This window comes from Oryctolagus cuniculus, chromosome 9 (assembly GCF_964237555.1).
Source record: "Oryctolagus cuniculus chromosome 9, mOryCun1.1, whole genome shotgun sequence".
In the NCBI taxonomy this organism is placed as follows: Eukaryota; Metazoa; Chordata; class Mammalia; order Lagomorpha; family Leporidae; genus Oryctolagus; species Oryctolagus cuniculus.
Window position 1 is genome coordinate 104,749,229 of NC_091440.1, and position 25,821 is coordinate 104,775,049.

At 43.3% G+C, this 25,821-nt stretch overlaps 1 protein-coding gene across 1 annotated transcript in view; it reads right to left on the reverse strand.

The window, feature by feature from the left end:
- Window positions 1-366: 366 nt before the first annotated feature.
- Window positions 367-25,821, reverse strand: part of NDUFA9 (NADH:ubiquinone oxidoreductase subunit A9) — a 38,949-nt gene continuing 13,494 nt past the window's right edge. Inside the window, exons 6-11 of the mRNA XM_002712856.5 lie at window positions 21,180-21,282; window positions 14,095-14,162; window positions 12,552-12,628; window positions 6,341-6,436; window positions 4,138-4,204; window positions 367-660 (exon numbers count right to left, since the gene is read on the reverse strand). Coding sequence (XP_002712902.1) covers window positions 490-660; window positions 4,138-4,204; window positions 6,341-6,436; window positions 12,552-12,628; window positions 14,095-14,162; window positions 21,180-21,282 — 582 coding nt within the window. The 3' untranslated portion in view covers window positions 367-489. The remainder of the gene's footprint in view (window positions 661-4,137; window positions 4,205-6,340; window positions 6,437-12,551; window positions 12,629-14,094; window positions 14,163-21,179; window positions 21,283-25,821) is intronic.

Consider the following 25,821-nt stretch of genomic DNA (forward strand, 5'->3'; position numbering starts at 1 on the left):
TAAATCTCTTATGGTGCATCATTTGTATATACCCTACACACATATTCCCTTATGTGGTCAATCATTTCTAGAATACTTATTCTACCTAATACAATGTAAATGCTAAACAAAGCTGTTATACCGTATTGTTTAGGAAGTAATAACAACAACAATAACAAAAAAAAAAAAAACCACAAAAACCCTCTTTGCATGTTCAGTAAGAAGCAAATCTTTTTCAAATATTTTCAATTTGTAGTTGGTCGAATCCATGGATATGGTACCTGCAGATACAGGAATAACAACTGTATATGTTTAAAGAAAATTATGTTCAAGTTCAGTGTGACTAGATTTCTCATCTTATAAATCAAGGAAGAAAATGACACAGAATTTAACCTTGGGTGTTTTAATAGAGGGATCTTAATCACTATGTACAGATTCCCTAAAGAATGTGGGTCGGTTGCTAGCCAGGTGACCCAAATGACCTCAAAATCCAAGGGTTGCTCAAGGGCGCTAAACGTCGACAGTCTTGGCTGGCTTTGCATCCTCAATTTCAGACGACAGCCAGCGGTAAGTGCGATGACGCCGCAGTACCTCGATGGCCTTGAGTTCCAGCGGTGTTGCCTGAATACCAAGGTCTTCTAGGCCAGGCAGGTGAGGTAACGTCTTGTCTGTGATGTGATTCTTTGAATAAACAAAGGACCAATGCTGAAAATTCACCAAAAACACAAAGTACCCCCACAGCAAAGTCTTAAACACTCAAAACACTCAACTGAGATCTCACTGTCTTCACAGAATTCATGGCAGTTTCTGATTCCGGGGACTCACTCATACTCTATCACAGACTCAGGGATTAAAGGTGAGAATAAAGAAGATCAAGAAATCTCATCAGACCAGGTCCCCAGCACTATCCCTGAGCCCAGGACAATGACACTAGATGAGCCATTCCAACAGAGATAGAAACAGAAGACAACTACAGTAGGGAAGCACAAGTCACCACATCTGCCAGGACTGGCTTACCAGGAGGGCTCCAGAAGGAGACAGGCCAAGCACAGCAAGCTCATTCCCCAGTGCTCTCCAAGTGCAGACTTGCTGCCTCAGTTTTAATGTCTGAATTAAAGGCATGAGTATTATTTGTCCCTTGCTATCAAGAGAGAACTTTTTTTTTTTTCTTTTTTTTTTTTTTTTTTTGGACAGGCAGAGTGGACAGTGAATGAGAGACAGAGAGAAAGGTCTTCCTTTGCCGTTGGTTCACCCTCCAATGGCTGCTGTAGCTGGCGCGCTGTGGCCGGTGCACCACGCTGATCCGATGGCAGGAGCCAGGTACTTATCCTGGTCTCCCATGCGGGTGCAGGGCCCAAGCACTTGGGCCATCCTCCACTGCACTCCCTGGCCACAGCAGAGAGCTGGCCTGGAAGAGGGGCAACCGGGACAGAATCCGGTGCCCTGACCGGGACTAGAACCCGGTGTGCCGGCGCTGCAAGGCGGAGGATTAGCCTAGTGAGCCACAGCGCCAGCCTGCTCCAGGTGATTTCAACCTGGTTGACTAATACTCACTGTGGAGCTAAGAAACCAAACACATCTTGTTCGTAGGTAAGGGGAATGAAATATAAGACTTCCTTTGTCCCAGATCTTGCAGAAGCAAGTTAACAGGAATCAATTTGCAGCAGGGACAGTATCAATCCCTCATTGTAGCTATCTGAAAGTCTGCAATTCTTTTACCAAATGCTGCAGTCTCCAGATACAACCCAAAACCCACTCAGCCCACTGCATCAACATTTTCTCAACTGTAAATGCACACTAGTGTAAGATAAACTAACGAGCAATCAGCTCTTCTGCCCAATCATTCATAAATACTGAAGGGACATCACAGTCTCGGCTGTCCAGACAGAGCTGTCAGAGGGGAGGGTGCGAGCTGCCTGTCCACATCTGCTCCCTAGGATTCTCTTCTCATCTTCTCTACCTGTCAGCTGTCAGGTAACACTGACTGCCTCTTGTTAATACTCATCCATGGTCTTCAAAGGCAGAGGAAGTATTGTAGTATTTTACTCTGCAGCCTCCCTGGAGAGACCTGTGCACACCCGGGGCCAATGATCACCATGGAAGGCTGGCTAAGGAGACAGCAGGAAGGAGACTCAGAGCTGTGGAGTTCACCACCCTGGAGAGTGACCAGGAAGGTGGCAGAAGATGAGCTGAGAGGTAGAAAGGGTGGCTGCCTAGGTTAGAAGTGGCAGAACAGAGACAATGACGCATGGTACATTTCTTTGAGTTGAAAATGTTCACCAGCATTATAAACAGTTTCTGAATTAAAACTACATTTAAAAAGGAGTAGGGAGGAGTCAGACCTGGCATGTATTTTGAGGGCTGTCTGAACAATCCTTGTTGGTGGCCTAGATCTGGGCTAATACAGAAGCCACAAACCAAAGGTGGCAGCTTAAATTCAAGTTTAAATTAGTTTAAATTCGCTAAAATTTGGCCGGCGCCGCGGCTCACTAGGCTAATCCTCTGCCTTGCGGCGCCGGCACACCGGGTTCTAGTCCCGGTCGGGGCGCTGGATTCTGTCCCGGTTGCTCCTCTTCCAGGCCAGCTCTCTGCTGTGGCCAGGGAGTGCAGTGGAGGATGGCCCAGGTGCTTGGGCCCTGCACCCCATGGGAGACCAGGAAAAGCACCTGGCTCCTGCCATTGGATCAGCGCGGTATGCCGGCTGCAACACGCTGGCCACGGCAGCCATTGGAGGGTGAACCAACGGCAAAGGAAGACCTTTCTCTCTGTCTCTCTCTCTCACTGTCCACTCTGCCTGTCAAAAAAAAAAAAAAAAAAATTCGCTAAAATTCAAGTTTCATCTCTGCAGTCACACTAGCCACATGTCGAGCACTCAACAGTCACACATCGCCAGTGGCTATGTGTCAGGGCAGATGCAGAGCACTTCCATCACTGTAGAAAGTTCTAGTGGACAGTGCCAGTGTAGAACCACACTGGGAAACAACAAACTAAGGCAACCGCCAGATTTGGGGCATGAGCAAAAAAACCCAGGACTACTGCTGCGACAAGTTGACAGCTTTCTGTTTGGATGTGCTGTGGTTCAAAGAGTCACTGAATCTACACAGCTGGATATGAGAGCCTAAAGCTCGGAGGCAGATAAAGTTGCAGCCACGAGCTTAACAGACCGAAGTAGCCAAGTGTCACTTAGAAAACTCAGTAAAGACAGAAGGGAGTGAGGCAGGAAGAGACTGGAGAGCATGGCCCAGTGGGAAGAGGAAAAGCAAGAGGACACAGAGGGAAAGACAGGTACCAGAGGACACAGAAGGGTTCCCTCTGACAAATGCTGCTCGCAGGTGACCTTGGAAAGAGCATTTTCAGGGGAGAGAGGGTCACAGACCCCTGAGTGGACCGCGTAAAAGAATGTGGTAAAAAGCTGTCAACAGCAGGTATAGCCAGTTTTTTGAGGAGTTACGATGTAAAGAACCACAACGAGGAGGGTGGCTAACAGAGACTCAGGAGGAAGAGGGGTCTGGCCTTTAAAATCAGGGTTTAGGGGACTGGAGCACAGCATTGTGGTGCAGCAGGTAAAAGCTGCTATCTATGCTGCCAGTCTCCTTTTTGGGAACCGGTTTAAGTCCTGGCTGTTCCCCTTCCAATCCAGCTCCCTCCTAATGCACCTGGGAAAGCAGTGGAAGATGGCCCAAGTCCTTGGGCCCCTGCACTCACGTGGGAAACCTGGAAGAAACTCCTGGCTCCTGGCTTCAGTCTGGCTCAGACTTGGCAGTTGCAACCATTTGGACAGTAAACCAGCTGATAGAAGACCTCCCTGCACCTACTTAGTAGCTCTGCCTTTCAAATAAATAAAATAAACCTTTAAAATAAATAAATAAAAACCAGAGAGGGGTGAGGGGACCAGCTAAGCGAGTAGGCATGGTTATGTGCTGCTGGCAATGGGCCAGCAGAGAAAGAAAAACACTGGGCTGAAAATAACAGGAGGAACCACACCCTGGGCCAGGATGAGAGTGGACAAATGAGTTTCGGAGCCACCCTGAGCTAGAGGGAACATCACAGGCAAGAGCACGGAAACACCCCAAGCAAGTGAGCAAAAAGAAATCCTAACTTCCCAGTCCCGCAGCTCTCTGCCCGGCAGCTGTGCATGCTGACCACACGCAGACTCACCCGCTCCACTTTATCCCTCGTTGTCCAGGGCTCAAATGGACTGATTTCAAAGAGTCTTGCTATCATCCTGAGAAAAGGAATATATATGGCATACATGGTGAGTGTCTCTTTGCCCAGTGCTGAAGCTAGCCTCTAGGAACCAGGGAAGAGAGGCTTCTGCAGAGGTGGGAATTCACTGAGTTATTTTTTAAATATCCTACATCCTGGTGCTACCTTTGCTTTTTGGTCCATTTCCCTTCAAGCCAACCCACGTGACTGCTGTAACTGCTGGCACAACTTGTTCTCATCCAAAGAGGCAATGCGTCTTAAAAACTAAAAACCAAAACAAAATAAAATTGAAAAACAACGAAACACAGAGAAATGACCCAACATTCTATCAAGTCTTTGAAATCCAATCCAACCTAAGCCACAGACATTCCAATCTGCTGCTGGGAAGGACCAGGGAAAGTGACAATGCACAAACTGTAAAATACAACCCTTAGTGCAGGGGGCCCTGGGAACAAAAGAAATCCAACAGCAAAGAGAAGCCTAAAACCCATGAGTCAAGTCAGGAGAGGGAGAGGGGCTGCCTTGCCCTGATTACTCCGCTCGTCCCTGCCCATGAAAGCTGAGGGCTTTCCTCACCTGTCACCCTGTCCCTGAAGTCACTGTGTTCAGAACTCCCCCAATACCCCCAGAGGCCTGGCGTCAGGGGTTGGGAGTACATGCTCTGATTATCACCCTCACGACAACTAGACCAGTCTGCTTTTTATCTGAATTACCGAGAGGGCCTTTGGGTAAAAATTCATTGAACACATGGTTCCACAGCTTTTAAAAGCTTGAAAAACATCATTCCCGTGAATGGTGTAAATAAATAAAAAAGGGAAGCTAAAGATTTACCAGAATTTCTCCAGCAAGCATACAACCTCAGCTTCCAGCCAACTAGCACCAGTGGCAGGAAAAGATAATTTGTTGGGTTAACACAGTTTGACAAGAACAGCCATTACAGACCTCCGTGGCATGGGGCTGGATTGCACTAGCAGATGGCTTTTCGGGTGTGCCCGAGGACCTCGCTGGGCATGCCATGTGCACTTGCCAACTCCACCTTTAACTCTCACTTTCGTGAGTGACCATGCGAGGGCCTCTCTGCCATCTGGCTGACAGCACTGGCCATGTGTGCATATGTGTTGGTCCATTCTCTAGGGGACTTCTCTGCAGCACTTCATTCCACAACTATGAGCAGAGTGTCTACAGTGTGCCAGGCTCTGCTGTGGTCACACAGCAATTCTTCCCTTCACGCCACACCCAGTGCCTCCTTCAAACACTCCCTGCTCCTAGGTACTTGGGCTTTCAAACTCTCTTCCTTCTCGTCAATGCCAATCGTTATGCTCTCCCTGATAAGATCCTCATGCCCGGCCGGCACTCTGCTAGTGGTATTCCTCAGCTGTGGCCTCCTTCACTCCTTCTACATACTCTCCCTACTCACTTTTTAGTCAGTATGAGTATCAAATGAGATGAAGTGAAACAGCCTGAAAGATAGAACACTCAATACAGTCATCACTCTGCATTCTAATTACCTATTTTTCTGATACCCACATCAGACCACAAGCTTTTGAAGGCTTACTGTAACCTCTTAGCACTCAGTATACTGCCTAAGACATACATCAAATATTTGGTGAATGAGAAAACAAATGAAGGAGTGAACTGCCACACTGGTTTATAAATCAGTTTCTGGCAAACTGTGTATGAAAATCTTCCGGACCAGACCACTAGTTGTGGCTTAAGTTCAAGATTTTAAACCCACATAGCAAGAAGTAAACCAAGAAGCAGGGAGAGAAGAGAAGGCAACCACAGGACAAACCTGAATAGGACTGGCTCCTTTCCCCAAACACACAGTTACCCTGGCTTAACGAAAAGGGGCCCTCTCCCGACTGCTTCCTTACACAAATCGGCTCCCAATTTTCATTGGCGAGTTGGAAGACTTGTAGATTTAGCCTCCCAATACACAGTGCTTCTCTCCTTGGCACTCCTCTACATGTCCCTCTCTCAGACGCCTCATTGGAACTTCCCTCAGCTCACATCATGAGTAGGACAGCCTGGTAGAGACTCGGAGACTGGCCCCGTGCTCCAACAGACCAAGTTCTGTAACTCTAGAGGGCGCTAGGTCCAAGTGTGTCCAGTTCATTCTTTTACAGCAGGTACACAAAAGAAGCACTGTACTTACCGATAGGCAAAATGTGGCAAGGGGTATGGGAGGAAGGGTCTGTGAGCCACGGCATAGATGTACTGCACCAGATCAAAAAGGGAGTACCGATTTGGCCTTCAAAAAGAAAATACAGAGTTCATCGAATTATTTGCTCCTCACAAATTTAATACGACAAATGATATTTTAATTAATTTGTTATTTGACAGGCAGAGGCAGAGACACAGAAAGAAGTATGTGTGTGGGGGGGGGGGGTAGATTTCTCATCTGCTGTTTCATTCTATAAATGTCCGCAACAGCCAGGGCTGGGCCAAAGCCAGGACCCCTGAACCCAATTCAGGTCTCTCATATTGCTTGTAGGGACCCATAATCTACTGCCTCCTAGGGTGGCTGCGCCTCATGTGGGAATGCCACCCAGCAGCTTAACCACTATATCAAATGCCTACACAAAAAATAACATTTTCATTATGAAAAAGTAAATATATACCCAACAAAAACAGATTGGCATAAAGAAAGGTCACCTATAATCTCAATACCAAAGATAATAAAAGTAATATATCTAAAATATATCTTTTTTATGCCCTTACACATCCACATTCTTGCTTTCAGAAATGAATACTATGGGGCTGGCACTGTGGTATAGAAGGTTAAGCCTCCACCTGCAGTGCCAGCATCCTACATGGATGCCAGCTCAAGTCCCAGCTGCTCTATTTCCAATCCAGCTCCCTGCTAATGTGCCTGGGAAAGCAGTAGAAGATGCTCCAAGTATTTGGGCCCTGTACCCACAGAGGAGACCGAGAAGAAGCTCCCGGCTCCTGGCTTCAGCCTGGCCCAGCCCTGGCCTTTGTGGACATCTAGGGAGTGAATCAGCAAATGGAAGATTCTCTCTCTCCCCCAACTTCCCTCTCTGTATCTCTGCCTTTCAAATAAATAAAGCTTTAAAAAAGAAAACAATATTATATAACACATCCTATTCTGTTATATCTTTTCACATTACAAAACAGTCATTCTATGTGATTAAACATTCAATTGCATGTTCAATGATTATACCTGTTAGATTTAATATAATCATAATTGTTTTACCAATTTATAACCTTTGGATATATGGGCTATTAAATATCTTTTTCTCTCATAAAATGTTTTAGTAAACATTACTGTAGTAAAAATTTAAACTATGACTACGTATTTAGAATATATTTCTGGGGACCGGTGCTGTGGCACAGCGGGTTAATGCCCTGGCCTGAAGCACCGGCATCCCATATGGGCACTGGTTTGAGTCCCGGCTGCTCCACTTCTGATCCAGCTCTCTGCTATGGCCTGGGAAAGCAGCAGAATATGGCCCAAGTCCCTAAGCCCCTGCACCCATGTGGGAAACCTGGAAGAAACTCCTGGCTTCTGGCTTTAGATCGGCGCAGCTCCAGCCGTTGCCGCCAATTGGGGAGTGAACCATCAGATGGAAGACCTCTCTCTCTCTCTCTCTCTCTCTCTCTGTGTAACTCTGATTTTCAAATAAATAAATAAATCTTTAAAAAAAAAGAATATATTTCTGGAAGTGGAACTGGGTCAAAGGGTATTTTGAAAGATTAAGGCTTCTGTTGAGTATTTGTGAAGTTCTTTACAAAGTGGTTATATCAACTTACATAAAATGCTAGCAATAATGTCCCTGTCAGGGTAGGTAGGCATTTGGCACGGCAGTTAGGATACCAGGTGGGATGCCCACATCCCGTACCAGAGAGCCTAGTTCAAGTCTCAGTTCTCCTTTGGATTCCAGCTTCCTACTAATCTTCATCCCAGGAAGCAGCAGGTGATGGCTCAAGTATTGGGGTCTCCGCCCCTCATACAGGAGACCTAGAATGAATTCCAAGCACCTAGCTTTGGCCAGATAGAGCTTTGGCTGTTGTGAACATCTGGAGAGTTTACCAGAGGATGGAAGATCTCTCTTTGTTTCTATACCTTTCAAAAATCTTTTTAAAAATAAAATTGAAATGCTATAATGTAAAAACAAACCAAATTTCACTATACTGCTAGATAAAAAGGTATCTCAACAGTTTAATTGGCATGTCTTTAATACAAGAGGTTAATTTTTCTTCACATGTTTCTGGCCATTACACATTTCTCCTTTCTTTCTTCCCAGAGTTACCATCTATAAAAATGATTTGTGGGCCGACACCATTGCTCACTTGGTTAATCCTCTGCCTGCGGCACCGGCATCCCATATGGGCGCCGGGTTCTAGTCCTGGTTGCTCCTCTTCCAGTCCAGCTCTCTGCTGTGGCCCAGGAGTGCAGTGGAAGATGGCCCAAGTCATTGGGCCCTGCACCCCATGGGAGACCAGGAGAAAGCACCTGGCTCCTGACTTCAGATTAACACAGCATCAGCCATAGCAGCCATTTTGGGAGTGAACCAACGGAAGGAAGACCTTTCTCTCTGTCTCTCTCTCTCACTGCCTATAACTCTACCTTTCAAAAAAATTGATTTGTAAGAATTTATAATTTAATGGTAGAGTTGGAAATAGCTTTTTGTGGCATATATTTTATCTTTTAATGTTGTTTACGGTGTTTTGTGCCATACAAAAGTTTAAGCATTGATATAATACAAAGTACTAATTCATTTCCTTTCATGATTTGGTTTCACATTTAGAAAAATCCCTCTACAGTGACATAAAATTTGGTATGTTTTGTCTAATGCTTTTAAGTCAATTTCCTTACACCATAAACCAAGTCTGTCCTACGACATACTTTTGTGCATGACCTAAGGCAAACATTTAAGTATATTTTTCCTGAGACATTTAGCCAATTGCTTCAGCACTACTAAGTCCACTCTTTAAACATAAATTGAAATATTACCTTTACCACATACTATTTTCTTAATTTGTGGATAGTTTCTGGGCTTTCTATTCTACTCCACTGATCAGAACAGTTTGACACTGGTAAAATCTAGCTTTGATTATTATCACAGCTTATATTTTAATATCTCCTTTCATTTTCCTAATCCCTTTTGCCTCAGGAAATCTTTGATAGTTGACAGCTAAATCATTCTGACATATTTTACCCCCAAAATAAAACAAAACCTATGAAAACATCAGTGAGGGGAAATACATGAAGCCCTTAAGTAGCTTCTTTCAAATTCCAGAGAGATTTGTGAGGAATCCCGCAGGACATGTAACACATGCCAAGAACGACTTCTGGTTTTCATGATATGGTGTCATGGTTAAACTAATGGTATGTACCACATTTCTTCTTGAGCTGCTCTAAAGCACTCCATGTTCCACTCATCTGGGTGCCCCTGCTCACCGAGGAAGGTCCACTGAAGCCCACGTCCTTCCCAGCAGGGAGTCCAAGAGCTGCAGAAGTCGTTCCTGCACAAATACCCTCAGCCAAAGCTTTTCTCCCAGCCCCTCTCCACATACTTAGCCAGCCAAACCTTGACTTTAGTAAAGTCCAGTATCTGGGCCTGAACCCTCAGCATGACAAAACCGTATGGAAAATACAACTGAGTTTAACTGGCTTTACCCTACATTTCCGACCAATAATTTCAAATGGCACACTCAGTTCTGCCTGGTAATCCCATTGTGCTCTCCCAGACAAATGCTCTTTCCTATCCTTCCAGCAAACACTTCTATTTTCTCCTATATTTTGAAATTTTCCACAGATTTTTCTGTCCCACCTCATCTTGCCTTTTAGCTGATAGCCTCTTCATATTCCAGAGAGAAAAGACATTCTCTTAAACTTCCATAACCAAACCTACCTGTATCTAACAAATATTTTTCCCAGTCTGTGGGAGGTCCCTCATCTTCTTGATGGTGTCATTTGCAATATAAAAGTTTAGGGAGGCAGGTGTTGGGGCACAGCAGGTTAAACTAGCACTTTGGAGGCCTGAATGCCAGATTACTCTTTCCAACCCAGCTCCTGCTAATATAAGCCTGAAAGCAGCAGATGATGACTCAAGTACTTGAGTTCCTGCCACCCAAGTGGGAGACCTGAATGGATTTCCTGGCTCCTGGCTTCAGCCTGGCTCTGTCTCAGCTGTTGCTGCCATCTGGGGAGTGAACCAAGGGCTGCAAGATATCTCTTTCTCTCTGTCACTCTGCCAGTCAAATAAATATACTAACAAACCAAAAAACACCCCAATAAATAAATCTTTTTTTAAAAAAACGAACTAGAAAAGCTTTTAATTTTAATGAAGTCTAACTTACCAATTTTTTTTTCTTTTGTGGATTATGCTCATGATGTTACAACTAAAAACTCTTTGCCTAATCTAAAGTCAAGAAGATTTTCTATTTTACTTCCAAAATTGTTATAGTTTTAACTCTTACATTTAGGTCTCTCAATGATTTTGAGTTGATTTATTCATGTACAGGTGAAGTAACACTCTCATCTCCTTCTACGTAGATACCTCAACACCACTTGCTTAAAAGATAATCTCTCCAATGAAATGCCATGGTACCACCTTTATCAAAATGTAATTGTCAATAAATGTGGGTTTATTTTTGGATTATTAGTTCTGGGTAGCTGAGCTATATGTCCACTCTCAAGTCAGTACCACACTGTCCTGACAACCACAGCTTCAGAGTAAGTTCTGAAATCGGGAAGCTTAATGGCTTTAGCTATTGTGCATCTTTTGCATTACCATATAAAATTGATCAATTTCTGCAAAGAAAATCTGTTGAAATATTTATAGGACTGGGTTGAGTCTATAGACTAATTTGGAGAAACTGCCATTTTAACAATATGACTGCCTCTCAATCCATGAATATATGAACAAACATTAATCCAGTCTTATCACTTACAAGGTATTTGCTTTGTAATCTTCAGGGCACAGGTCTTGCACTTTTCTTATTAAATTTATATCTAAGTATGTATTCTCTTTTATTCTACTGGGAATAAAACTGTCTGAATTTTATCTTCAGATTGTCCATTTACTACTATATAAAAACTGAGCTTTCTATGTTGATCATGTGCATTGTGATGCTGTTGAACTTATTAGTTCTTGTAACTGCATGAGTATCCACAGATATTTAATAAATGAATAGCAGATAAAATGGACCAGCATAAAAAAAATTTATAAATACATGAAACTTAGGAGCAGAATTAAGGTTTAATGCCTTTGACTGAGCCTCAAAGTACCAGGGAAATAAGCAGGTTTTTCCCTAGTGCTGAAGAGACAAAAAGAAAAGTATAGATGCCTACCTATAATTTTCAAGGAAAACTGATGACACTGTATGTCTAGTACTACTTTTCTCATCACTATGCCAAATAAGAATGATCTCCTGGAGCCTGGCAAAGAGACTAGAGTGACCAAGCCTTATCAACAGGCACTTCTACTGAGAAGTAATCAAGCAAGGTTCAAACAGCCGTTTGCCCATTTATTCCTCGGACTCCTAATCTAAGTAACCCCTTACTGAAGATTCTATTTTTTTGTTGTTGTTGTTTTTTGACAGGCAGAGTGGACAGTGAGAGAGAGAGACAAAGAGAAAGGTCTTCCTTTTGCCATTAGTTCACCCTCCAATGGCCGCCGTGGCCTGGCGCGCTGCGGTGGGCACATTGCGCTGATCCAAAGCCAGGAGCCAGGTGCTTCTCCTGGTCTCCCATGCGGGTGCAGGGCCCAAGCACTTGGGCCATCCTCCACTGGACTCCCGGGCCATAGCAGAGAGCTGGCCTGAAAGAGGGGCAACCGGGACAGAATCCGGTGCCCCGACCAGGACTAGAACCCGGTGTGCTGGCGCTGCAGGCGGAGGATTAGCCTATTGAGCTGTGGCGCCGGCCTGAAGATTCCTATCTTTTGAGTCTACTGTTTTATAGAACCTATGATAAATACAATTTTTATAAACAATTTTCCTAGAGTAGGCCAGTGTTGTAGTGCTGCAGATTAGGACACTGCTTGTAATGCCAGCATCCCATATCAGAGAGCTGGTTCAAGTCCCAGCCACTCCACTTCCGATCCAGCTCCCTGCTAACATACTTGGGAAAGCAACAGAAGAGAGCTTAAGTACTTGGGCCCCTGCACCTATGTGGGAGACCCGGATGAGGCAACTGGCTCCTGGCTTCAGACTGACCTCATTCTGGCTCTTGCGGCCATTTGGAGTGAACCAGCAGATGGAAGATATCTCTCTCTCTCTCTCTCCCCCACCCCGTAACTCGGCCTTCCAAATAAATCAAATCAAAAGTTTTAAAAATTTTAATTCCTTCATTGTAATAGATAACACAATTATAAAATCAAGCTCTAGGCACTTACCCAGTGAAGACAAAGGTTTTCCCTCGGGCGTCTGCATCCTTAACTGCATTAACAATTCCTTTGGATACATCTACAACCTGTAATAAATTACAACATATGCTTAAGTAGTTGTTGAAAAAGAGAGAGGGTGAGATAAGACGGTAGAAAAAGAAGGAGAAAAGAACAACGGAAGAAAGGAAAGCAGGCCATATTAATCACAATAGAGAAAATGTGACAAGATTAACATGACAGTGTCCATTTTCAGAAAACTTCTTAAAAAACAGAATAAAAAACTACCTATCCCAGAGATTAATTAACCTCCACATGAGAAGGATCCAGAAGCATTTTCCCCAGTAAGAATGTACTGATCTTCAGGTGGCTCAAGATTTCCTGGCTGGCTTAGGGCAATATCATCTCTCACTACTCTTCCCAACTCTATTCCAAAACTATGATAAACTATCAAGCTGAAAAACACAGAACTGCTGATATTCTGTCATTCTGACTTTCAAAAACAGTAATATAGCTTTAGACCCCATCTGTTGGGGACATTTTTGATTGCTACAACTGGGAGGTGGCATCATTGGTATCTAGCAGCTACAGGACAGGATGCTGCCACCTATCCTACAACAGATGCAACACAAAGAATTATCAGGGCCCAAACGTCAATGGTGCCACTGAGAAATTCTGGTTCAGTCTACGATGGGATCCAACAGCTCCTTCACCTCTGTGCACCTAGACCAACTGCTTTCTCTGCATGAAATACTCTCCCTCAACTCCCTTCATCTGACTTACAAATATCAGCTGTCGGGGTCGGCGCTGTGGTACACTAAATTAATCCTCCACCTGCAGTGCTGGCATCCCATATGGGCGCCAGTTCTAGTCCCATCTGCTCCTCTTCTATCCAGCTGTTTGCTGTGGTCTGGGATAGCAGTAGAAGGTGGCTCAAGTGCTTGGGCCCCTGCACCCACATGGAAGACGGGGAAGAAGCAGCTGGCTCCTGACTTCGGATCAGTGCAGCTCCAGCCGTTGCAGCCGTTTGGAGAGTGAATCAATGGAAGAAAGACCTTTGTCTCTCCCTCTCACTATATATAATTGTACCTCTCAAATAAATAAATAAAATCTTAAAAAAAAAATATCAGCTGTCTATAAGGTCTCAATTTAGGGGTCATTTCTTCTAACAGGTCCAGGTCTAGATTAGGTGTCCCGCTGATGTAACTATGTAAACCTTTTCCCTACCATATTGTATAATTGCCACATTTACCTACCTTTGACTGACAGCAATCTGAGGTTAGCAATGTGCATCCGTAGTTAATTATCTTGATACTCTCAATGACATATACACTGTGCCTTGCACATTAAGGGCTCAAAATATATATTTTTTAATGAATGAACTCCTAAAGACTCTGAGAAGACATGTTCTCTTAGCTAAACTAAGAGGCAACCAACTGAAGCAAGATGAATAGGAAAATAACAATTAGTGGATTAGAATGAAACTAAAAACTGATCACCCAAACCTGACTTTAGCTAAAGTTCCTATCTAAACTCCTTCATCCAGGGTACTTACATATACTGGCTGCTTCACTGTCTTCTTGCCCAAGGAAATCAGAGGTACACCACCAAACCAACGAATATCTGGTAGAAGAAATAAAAACTATCTTTAGAAGGCCTAAGCAGCTATGACACCCACCAATATACAGGTTAATGTAATCATCTTGTAAGAAAGAAACAACTGTAGCTGATTCTGAGGAAGCTGATGATCTAAAAAGGTGCAGTCATTTGTTCCTCAGACAATAAACACAGAAAATAGAAAGGCCAAAAGTTTCGGGATGTGGAGAGCAACTGAAAGAAATCAAATAGTCTTCTATGTTGTAACTGCATGACCATCCACCAAGACTGGACCCTAACTGCATTCCATTCTGAGCAGGAACAGAGAAATCAACAGATGAGCAACAAAGAACCAGAAACCCAGAAAAAGATACTGGTAAAAATGGGAATTTAGCAAATGATGAATGTGTATCACGGATCTGCAGGAAATGGAAGTATCATTCAATATATGCTGCTGGAACAACTGTTGTGTTATTTGGGGGGAAAAAAACCACAAACTAAAACAAATCCCAAACTGATTAAAAGTTAAAAAGCTTAAAGCATTTTAAAAGTAGAAATTATTTAAATATTTAGAAATAATTTAGAAATATTTAGAACTAAAAGAGGCGAAAGACTTGTATACCAAAAACTATAAAACATTGTTGAAAGAAATGAACAAACATCTCAAATTCATAGATGGGAAGATTTAATAGCGTAAAGACATTGCTATTATTTGGGCTGGTGCCGCGGCTCACTAGGCTAATCCTCCGCCTAGCGGCGCCAGCACACCGGGTTCTAGTCCCGGTCGGGGCACCGGATTCTGTCCCGGTTGCCCCTCTTCCAGGCCAGCTCTCTGCTGTGACCAGGGAGTGCAGTGGAGGATGGCCCAAGTACTTGGGCCCTGCACCCGCATGGGAGACCAGGATAAGTACCTGGCTCCTGCCATCGGATCAGCGCGGTGTGCCGGCTGCAGCGCACTGGCCACGGCGGCCATTGGAGGGTGAACCAACGGCAAAGGAAGACCTTTCTCTCTGTCTCTCTCTCTCACTGTCCACTCTGCCTGTCCAAAAAAAAAAAAAAAAAAAAAAAAAAAAAAAAAAAGGACATTGCTATTATTTGAATGTGTCTCCCCAAAATTTGAGAATTGTGAATATGAGAGTATAAAGAAGCAGAGACTTATAGAAGTGATTAGACCTTGGGCTGGCCCTTGTAAACAGGACTGAGGACTTTATAAAAACTCCCCAGCACTGGGCTAGTGTGTGCTTCTGCTTTTCTGCCACACGAGGACAGGGCATTCACCCTTTTTGCCATTCTACCTTCCACCTCTGAGGATCAGACAGAGGGCCCTCACCAGATGCCAACAACTTGATTTTGGAGTTATCAGGCTCTAGAAGTGCAGGAAATAAATTTATGTCCTTTATAAATTTTCTAATCTCAGTAATTGTGTTGTAACTGCACCAGAAAAACAAACATCAAAAAAAAAAAAAAAAAAAAACTAAGGTATTGGGGCCAGCATTGTGGCACAGTCGGTTAGGCCACTGCCTACAATGCCAGCATCCCATATGAGTGCTGATTCAAGTCCCAGCAGCTCCACTTCTGATCCACCTCCTTGCTAATGCGCCTGGAAGAGCATCAGCAGATGATGGCCCAAGTACTTGGGATCCCTGACACCCTGTGAGAGACCAGGATACAGTTCCTAGCTCCTGGCTTCTGCCTTGCCCTATCCCAAACATTGCAGCCATTTTGGGAATGAACCAGCAGATGAAGGATTAATCTTCCCCCCATATCTCTGCCATTCAAATAAATGAATCTTTAAAAAAGAAAAAAAAAAAACAAAAACAAAAACAAAACTAAGATATCAAAACCATCCAAAGCTGCCGGCGCCACAGCTCACTAGGCTAATCCTCCGCCTGTGGCGCCAGCACACCAGCTTCTAGCACCAGTTGGGGTGCCGGATTCTGTCCCGGTTGCTCCTCTTCCAGGCCAGCTCTCTGCTGTGGCCCAGGAGGGCAGTGGAGGATGGCACAAAGTCCTTGGGCCCTGCACCTGCATGGGAGACCAGGAAAAGCACCTGGCTCCTGGCTTCGGACCAGTGCAGCGGCCATTTGGGGGTGAACCAACAGAAAAGGAAGACCTTTCTCTGTGTCTCTCTCTCTCACTGTCCACTCTGCCTGTCAAAAAAATAAAATAAAATAAAACCATCCAAAGCAACATTCAGATTTCATGCAATCTCTTTCAAAATTCCAATGATGTTTTTTGCAAAAGTACTAAAAAAACCACCCTAAATTTATAATAAGAAACCCCAGATAGCCAAAAAAGTCTTTAAAAAGAAAAATAAAGTTGGAGGTTTCACGCCTTGGTGTCAAAATCTACTTCAAAGTCACAGTAATCAAAAGCGTGTATGGGGTGGGTGTTGCAGTGCGGTGGGTTAAGCCACTGCTTGAGCAGCCAGCATCCCATGCTGGAGTGTTTGCTTCCAGTCCAGGCTACTCTGCTTCTGATACAGCTTTCTGCTAGTATACCATGAGGCAGCAGATGATGGCTAAAGTACCTGAGTCCCTGCCAACCACGTGGGAAACCTGGATGGAGTTCCTGGTTCCTGGCCCAGCCCCAACTGTTGAAGGTATCTGGGAAGTGAACCAGTAGGTAAAAAGGTGAAAAATCTATGTCTCTGTTTCTACCTTCCAAATAAATAAATTTTTAATTTAAAAAATTATGTGCATCAAAGGACACAATTAACAGAGTGAAGAAGTAACCTAATGAATGAAATACTTGCAAACCATGTATTTGATAAGGATTCAATACTCAGAATATATAAGCAACAAAAAGTAATCCAACAATAAAAATAAACAAACCATTCTGAAAATGAGCAAAGATGGGCCGGCGCTGTGGCATAGCAGGTAAAGCTGCTGCCTACAGTGCCAGCATCCCATATGAGCGCCAGTTCAAGTCCCAGATGCTCCACTTCTGATCCAGCTCTCTGTTATGGCCTGGGAAAGCAGGAGAAGATGGCCCAACTCCTTGGGCCCCTGCACCCGCATGGGAGACCCAGAACAAACTTCTGGCTCCTGGCTTCAGATTGGTGCAGCTCTGGCTGTTGCGGCCAATTGGAGAGTGAACCAGTGGATGAAAGACCTTGCCCTCTCTCTCTGCTTCTCCTTTTCTCTCTGTGTAACTCTTTCAAATAAATAAATAAATCTTAAAAAAAAAAAAAAAAAAAAGAGCAAAGAACCTAAATAGACATGTGATACACAAATGCCCAGGTAGCACATGGGAAAATGCTCATCACCAATCATCTTCATCATCACTGATGGAAATGTAAAACAGTGGAGCCACCTGAGAAAACACTATGGTGGTTTGTCAAAAAAGTAAAATTAGAATAGCATACGATCCAGAATTCTACCTATCAAAGTTTATGGAATATTGGAATGAAAAATAAGAGTTCATTTTGTGATATATAAAAAAAAATGCAACACCTGCATAGTTTTTTCATAAATATAAATTTTCCATATACTATGAAAAACTATTTTTGTACCAAAATAAATTTATTACCTTTTAATTCCATATTCCATGAGCTTTTTGAACTACCCTTGTATTAAACCTAAAAGAACTGAAAGCAGTAGTGTTTCAAAGAAATATCCATGTTGGTAGCATTATTCAAAACTCAAAGTAACCACTGGTGGACAAAGCATTAAACAAAATGTGGGTACGAACACAATGGAATATTATTCAGCCCTAAAAAGGAAATCATATCACACAGTACAAGATGGAGGAATCTTGAAGACATTATACTAGCCAGTCACAAAAAGAAAAACACTGCACAACTGTACATCTATGTGCTATTGCTTGAATATATTTTGTCCTTTCCAAAATTCACACTGAAATTTAATCCTCATCAGTAAGAGGTGCGATCAAGTGGGAGCTTGCTTAATCCAATCACACAACTAATAGATTAATGGGTTACCTGGATAGTGGGTCTGCCATAAAAGCCAGCGTGTCTGGGTCTCTCGCCAAGTGATGCCTGTGCTACCTCAGGACTCTGCCAGCAAGAGAGCCATCACTGATGCAGTCCCTCTGACCTTGGGTCAGAACCACGAGCCAAAATACAGCTCTTTATTTATAACTTACCCAGTCTGTGCTACTGGGTGGTTACCAACAAAAAATGGACCGAAATGATGAAGTAGATAGCTACAGAAGTCACATTCATAGAAACAAAAGAAAGAATGGTGGTTTCCAGAGGTTAGAGGGAGGAGAAAACAGAAATCACTATTTAATGGGTATAGAATTTCAGTTTATCAAAATGAAAAAATTCTGGAGATTGGTGTGCAAAGATGTGAAAATACTGAATACTATGGAACTGTACTCACAGAGATGGTTAAGATTGCTTAGTCTTAAGCCCCCAAGTCTTAATCATGCCAACATCTCCAAATTCTCATCTATATTCTATTTGCACTTGATCACAGCCAAAAGACGAGAAGTGATCATCCACACGTTATCTGAATCAGATATGGGTGAGACTCCAGGTAAAGTCACCCTGAGCCAAAATTCCCGTCCAGCTGTGGATTAGTGAAACTAGCAAAGTTATGTGCTCCTAAAATGCAACTACAGGACAAGCATGGGACAGAAAAAACAGGAAAGAAAAGGGTGATCAGTCCCCAGCAACTCTCAAACCTAGTGAAGTAAATTCTAATAGATCTTTAAAAAAAAAAAAAAAAAAAGATTTATTTATTTGAAAGACAGAGTTATAAAGAAAGGTAGAGACAGAGAGGACTTCCATCCACAGGTTCACTCCCCAGAGAGTCGCAATGGCCGGAGCTGTGCGGATCCAAAGCCAGGAGCCAGAAGCTTCCTCTGGGTCTCCCATGTGGGTGCAGGGGCCCAAAGACTTAGGCCAACTTCTACTACTTTCCCAGGCCATAGCAGAGAGCTGGATCGGAAGAGGAGCAGCCGAGACTAGAACCAACGCCCGTAAGGGATGCCAGTGCTTCAGGCCAGGCTTTAACCCACTGCGCCACAGCGCTGGCCCCTCTAATAAATCTTAAGGCTCAAGAATAATCCTCTTTGCCTAGATGTTCGGCCTTCTGGCCTCTCTGGAGAAGGTGTTCTCACCTTCAGGAGCTACTAGGGTGGTGGTCCTACCTTCAGGACCTATGGGGCAGCAATCCCACCCTGGCAGCTCCAGAAGACCCTGCCCTCAAGACTCTAAGCATCTCTACCATTTGGCTCCTTGAAACCAAGGTAGCAGTCTCAGCCTTTGAAACCAAGGAGACAACCTGAACATCTCTGACCCTGCCTTAAGGTCACTTTCCCTTTTGCTGAAGATGGGCTCCACAGCCTAGTTCCACAGGATCTGAGAAGTCCTGACAGTTTTCCTTAATTCTTGTCCACAATCTCTGTCTTCTCCAGTTCAAACTGGTAGTGTCTTTGTTGATATAATCCCACCTCTATTCTTGGCTTTTGTTGAGATGGCTGAAGAGTCCACAATCCATGAATTTTTTAGAAATGACTATTCAGCTATGTCCTTAGTGTTCTCTTCAAAACAAGCATTCTCATTTTTTGAAATAAGGATAAGCTAAGAATCTCAGATCTACAGGTTGTGCTGTCTTTCTGCATTAACAACTCCTTCTGCATCTCCCTTCTACATTTTACTATTAAAAGTCAGGAGGAACCCAGGCACTCCTTCAACCTTTTTTTGCTTAGAGATTTCAGTTAAATGAACCAATTCCATCACTTGCATGTTCTATCTTCCACAAAGCACTAGAAGACAGTCAAACTCCATGCCACTTTACAACATGGACTGCCTTTCCTCCAGTTTCCTCGAACGTTCTCCTCATTTCCATCTGAGACTTTATGAAAATCTCCTTACTGCCCATACTTCTAGAACACCTCAAAACTCTGACAGCTTGCACTCATTACTCAGTTCCAAAGAAGGGGCGTCTCTGCACTTTCAGGAATTACAGCAGCAGCTCACTTCTCAGTACCAAAGTCTGTCTTAGCCTGCTAAGGCTGCCACAGTAAAATGTCACAGACTAATGACAACAGAAATTTATTTTCTCACAGCTTCAGAGGCTGGGAGGTCCAAGACCAAAGTGCCAGTTTGGTTGTTGGTAAGGGCCCTCTTCTTGGTTTGTGGCCAACCAATTTCTCATATGTCCTCACATGGCCTTTCCTCAGTGCGTGCACAGAGAGGCAGAGACATAGCTCTCCTTCCTTCCTTCTTATATGGTCACCAACCCCATAGGGTTAAGATCCTACCATTGTAATCACATTTCACTTTAATTACCACCCCAATTCTCTATCTCCAAATACAACCACACTGAAAGTTACAGCTTAAACACATAAATTTGGTGGAAGACACAATGCAGTCCATTAGCAGATGGTAAATTTTAAATTATGTGTATTTTGCCATGATTTTGTTAAATCAGAAATTGAGAATGTCTAAGCAACAGGGGGAAAACACATGATAAAAGTAACAAAACAGGGTAAACTAGTATGGCCATAATGGGAATATTATTCAGCTACACAAAGAAATGAGCTTTCACACCATGGAAAGACAGGGAGGAATCTTAAATGCACACTGCTTAGTGAAAGAAATCAATTCCAAAAGGCTACGTGCTGTATGGATGGTCCCAAGTCTATGATATTCTGGAAAAGACAAAACTAAGGAGATAGTACCAAGATCCATGGTTGCCAAGTATTTAAGGTAAGAGGAGGAGGAGGGATAAGTATATGGAACCCAGTGGATTTAGGGCAGTGAGACTATCTGCATGATATTCTATTATCTTGCCAATGCCATAGTTAATGAGGCCAAAATTTAAATTCAAGTCTCAGACTCTTAAGTCCATGCATTTTCCATTAATCTAGTCGCTTTGTTCAACACTGAGTAACAAAGATCATGCGAGCAACTACATAGACTATGAAAATATAATCTCAGGGGAAAAGACAACAGGGCAAGAAAACTATGACCAATCTGTCAACACAATCAGATAACACAGCTGGTTTGTGCTCCAACTGAGCTTGGTTGGCCAGCATCCCTCTCTTCTACTATGAAGAAAGAATACCTACTAGCAAAATGATTGAGGAATCTATCTTCTCTTCCAAAGATGTCTGATGGCTTTATGATAGTGGCTTCCGGAAACACATCTCTCACTGCTTTCTCTCCAACAGCCTAGAACAAAAACAAAAACAAAAAATTGTTCTGGGTTCTGGGACAAGTGAAGAAAGCTTCCATCCTTCTATCTAGTATCAGGACACAACTTGTATTTCAAAGGTCAAGTCCTGCTCCAGATAAAGGTTATATCATATTATTCATAAAGCTCAATGACTCAGAATGTTAACACACAGATCCCTGCCCTTTCCATAGCTTCTGTTGGGTTTCTTCCCATATGTACTTAAGGAACATAAAAAAGCTTAAAGAGGAATGGAGAAAAATTGTGGAGTTTTTCCATCCCCATTTTTCCTCCTGTTCAGAAGTTCTCTGGTTTGTGTCAACAAGCTCTCTCCCTCCCAGAGAGCAGTGTGCTGGCAGTGGGCTGAGATAACAGAAATGGCAGTAGTGCGTACCTATCTAGAGAAGGACAGCAGTAGGGTCACCTGACCTTTTTAATCTCAATTGCTTACCTGTTACCATCTACAAACCTCCCAGCAAGCCGTCTCATTCAACGAAGCTATCAACACCCAGTTCAGTCTTCCTCTCCCCCTATACCACCACTACGAGTGATACTAATGTCCAAGCAGACTCAGACCCATCAGGGTCAAGCTTCTCAACTGCAGTGACTGCCTCCCGATCCACTTCTCCCACGCTCTACCCAGTCACACCAGAGAGCACTCCAACAACTGAAGAGTGTTCCTCTGAGCCACTACGTGACACCCAACCCTCAAAGGACAATCTCCTACACTTCCACCCTGCATGTCCTTTATTCATCTGCTCCTCTGACATCAGTTTCTCAACTTTCTCAGGAACTCAATTAAGTCCACTGGATTCCCTGTTTCCGGCCTTCTCTTTTGAAATCCAGATTATATTTCATGGCCCATCTTTTCTTTTTCTTTTTCTTTTTTCTTTTTTTTTTTTTTTTTAATTTATTTGACAGAGAGAGTTATAGACAGTGAGAGAGAAAGACAGAGAGAAAGGTCTTTCTTCCATTGGTTCACTCCCCAAATGGCCGCTATGGCCGGTGCTGCGCCTATCCAAAGCCAGGAGCCAGGTGCTTCCTCCTGGTCTCCCATGCAGGTGCAGGGCCCAAGCACTTCATGGCCCATCTTTTCAATCACTCTTTTACTGTAAAATATTTTGCACCTCTGTCCTTTACGCCACCCACCAGGCAAAATCCTAATTCTGGAAGAACTCCATTAGCCTTCTTAAAACCATGCACTTAAACTGCCTTCAGCAGCTACAGGAAAACAAATTTAAAAAATCATAAAGTGCCACCACTATAATCTCTGTCACCAATTTTAACTGGGTCCTCAACATTTCCCAGAAACAGTGTTTTCCTCCCATTGATTTACTCTCTCATATATGATAATTTCAAGCATTTTCTATACTATTCCAATTTTAAACTTTCTCCACTCAGTAAATGATGTCTAATTCAAAGGGAAAATATCAGACAGCAGAGAAAACCACCCCCGGTTCTCACTGTGCCATCTGCAAGCCCAGGACCACCACTGTCTCCTTCTGTCTTACCACACAGGAGGAGCCATACAACCTCTAGTGCTTTGGAGCCCGCCTCCTTTTACCTTCTCAGGAACCTGCCCCTATCTTCAGCATCACTCTCCTTACCAGCACCTTCCCACCAGCATTAAACAAAGCAGATCCTCTATCGTAAGAGAAAAACCTTCCAATTCCATAACCCTCCTCTAGTTTCTACCCTGCCTCTGTCTCTCTCTGTCTCTCTGTCTCTCTCTCTCTCTCCTTGGCCTTGGCAGCTACACTACTTGAAAATGTGCTTCTCTTTATTGTCCTCACTGCCTCGCTTCCAACTTAGTTTTCACTCCCCGGTACCCCGGATTCTGCTCCAACATGTGTGTAGAAACTGTTCTTGAAAAGATCACGTGGGACTCCATAGCAACTTCACAGTCCTCATCTGACACACCAGACCCTCTCACTCTCCTGTCCACCTCACCGCATCCACTCTGGCTTAATCATTTTGTTTGTTTTGGGTTTTGCAGGTGCCTCCTCCTCTGCCAGACTGCTAACCTGTGGAATTCCTCTAGGTCTTTTCTCAATCTCACTTCCTTACGAGGCTGTCTTACACTCTCCCAATACTTCATCGAACAACAAATGCTGCTGACTCACAAATTTTTAACTCTTTTTTTTTTTTAACTTTTATTTAATGAATATAAATTTCCAAAGTACGGCTTATGGATTACAATGGCTTCCCCCCCATATCGTCTCTCCCACCCGCATCCCTCCCCTTTCCCACTCCCTCTCCCCTTCCATTCACATGAGGATTCATTTTCGATTCTCTTTATATACAGAAGATCAGTTTAGTATACATTAAGTAAAGATTTCAACAGTTTGCTCCCACACAAACATAAAGTGAAAAATAATAGATGATTTTTTAAATGATGATGAAATCAGATCAGACCTATTGTCATGTTTAATCCCAGTGAGAGTCAAGATGGGAATTGATAATTTCTTCTTCTTTTTTTTTTTTTTACAGAAGATCAGTTTAATATACATTAAGTAAAGATTTCAACAGTTTGCACCCCCACAGAAACACAAAGCGAAATATACTGTTTGAGTACTCATTATAGCATTAAGTCTCAATGTACAACACATTAAGGACAGAGATCCTACATGAGGAGTAAGTGCACAGTGACTCCTGTTGTTGACTTTACAAATTGACACTCCTGTTTATGGCATCAGTAATCTCCCTATGCACCAGTCATGAGTTTCCAAGGCTATGGAAGCCTTTTGAGTTCACCGACTCTTATCTTGTTTAGACAAGGTCATATTCAAAGTGGAGGTTCTCTCCTCCCTTCAGAGAAAGGTACCTCCTTCTTTGAAGACCTGTTCTTTCCACTGGGATCTCACTCACAGAGATCTTTCATTTAGGTTTTTGTTTTTGTTTTTGTTTTTGTTTTTTTTTTGCCAGAGTGTCTTGGCTTTCCATGCCTGAAATACTCTCATGGGCTTTTCAGCCAGATCGCAATGCCTTTAGGGCTGATTCTGAGGCCAGAGTGCTGTTTAGGACATCCACCATTCTATGAGTCTGCTGAGTATCTCGCTTCCCATGTTGGATCACTCTCCCCTTTATTTATTCTATCAGTTAGTATTAGCAAGTACTAGACTTGTTTATGTGCTTCCTTTGACTCTTAGTCCTTTCATTATGATCAATTGTGAACTGAAATTGATCACTTGGACTGGTGAGATGGCATTGGTACATGCCACCTTGATGGGATTAAATTGGAGTCCCCTGGTATGTTTCTAACTGTACCATTTGGGGCAAGTCAGCTTGAGCATGTCCCAAATTGTACATCTCTTCCCTCTCTTATTCCTACTCTTAAGTTTAACAGGGATCACATTTCAGTTAAATTTCAACACTTAAGAATAACTGTGTATTAATTATAGAATTAAACCAGTCATATTAAGTAGACAAATTTTTAACTCTAACACAGACCTTCATTTTGAACTCCAGGATCATAAACTCCATTTACCACTGTTGCCTGAATGACTAAAACACACCCAGACTACACCTGAAACCCAAGTCCAAAAGTGGATCCTCTTCTAGTCTCTCAAGTAAAATGTGTTCTCCAATGCTGGAATTATCACTTGGAATTATATAAGGAAAGTTTAACAATACTGACATCCAAGTTCTACCCCCAGATTTTGTTTTACTTGGTCTAGGGTACAGCCTGTGCATTCAGAATTTTTAAAAGCTCCTTTGTGACTCAGGCCAGGAATCACTGCCACAAGTCTCTTCTTCCTCAAGTTATTTCCCATATTATTCAATAGGAACACCTTCTACCCAGTGGCCTAAGCCAGGGTGTTGGCCAGCTTCAGCTCTGTTCTCTTTCTCATCCCTGGCAGCACGCAGCCCTTGAAAATAATCATGAAATTTGGGTGATCTATGAATGCACAAGCGAAGGCACACAAAGTGCCCCCATTCTCATTTTCTCTTTCACCAAAAGTGCATGTAAACGTTTGACGTGGACATGCTGGAAGTCAATTCTGTGACCACGAGGATCAAAGCTTACACAAACGAAAAGTCAGAGCTAAGAAAAACAGACAAAGCTGGAGCCCTGATAAACCCCAGCCCTAATCTGCAGCTCAGGTTCCCTATTGCTGGACTTTAAGTCCATTGGCCTAGGGGCCAGCACTGTGGTGCAGAGAATTGGGCTGCTGTTTACAACATCAGCATGCCGTATCAGAATAACAGTTCAAGTCCTGGCTGCTCCACTTCCAATTCAGCTTCCTGCTAATGCACCTGAGGAGGCAGCAGAGGATGGCCCAAGTACTTGTCCCTCTGACACATATGGGAGACCAGGATGGGGTTCTTGGCTCCTGGACCAGACCTGGTTGTTGCAGCCACTTGGGGAATGAATCAGTGGATGGGAGATATCTTTCTCTCTGTGTGTCACTCTGCCTTTCAAATAAACAGATAAATATTTTAAAAAATAAATAAATCCATGGGCCTATACATTCCCTTTACATTTAAGCCAGTCCACACTGGCTTTTCTGACGTTAGTAATGAAATGCTTCTGACAG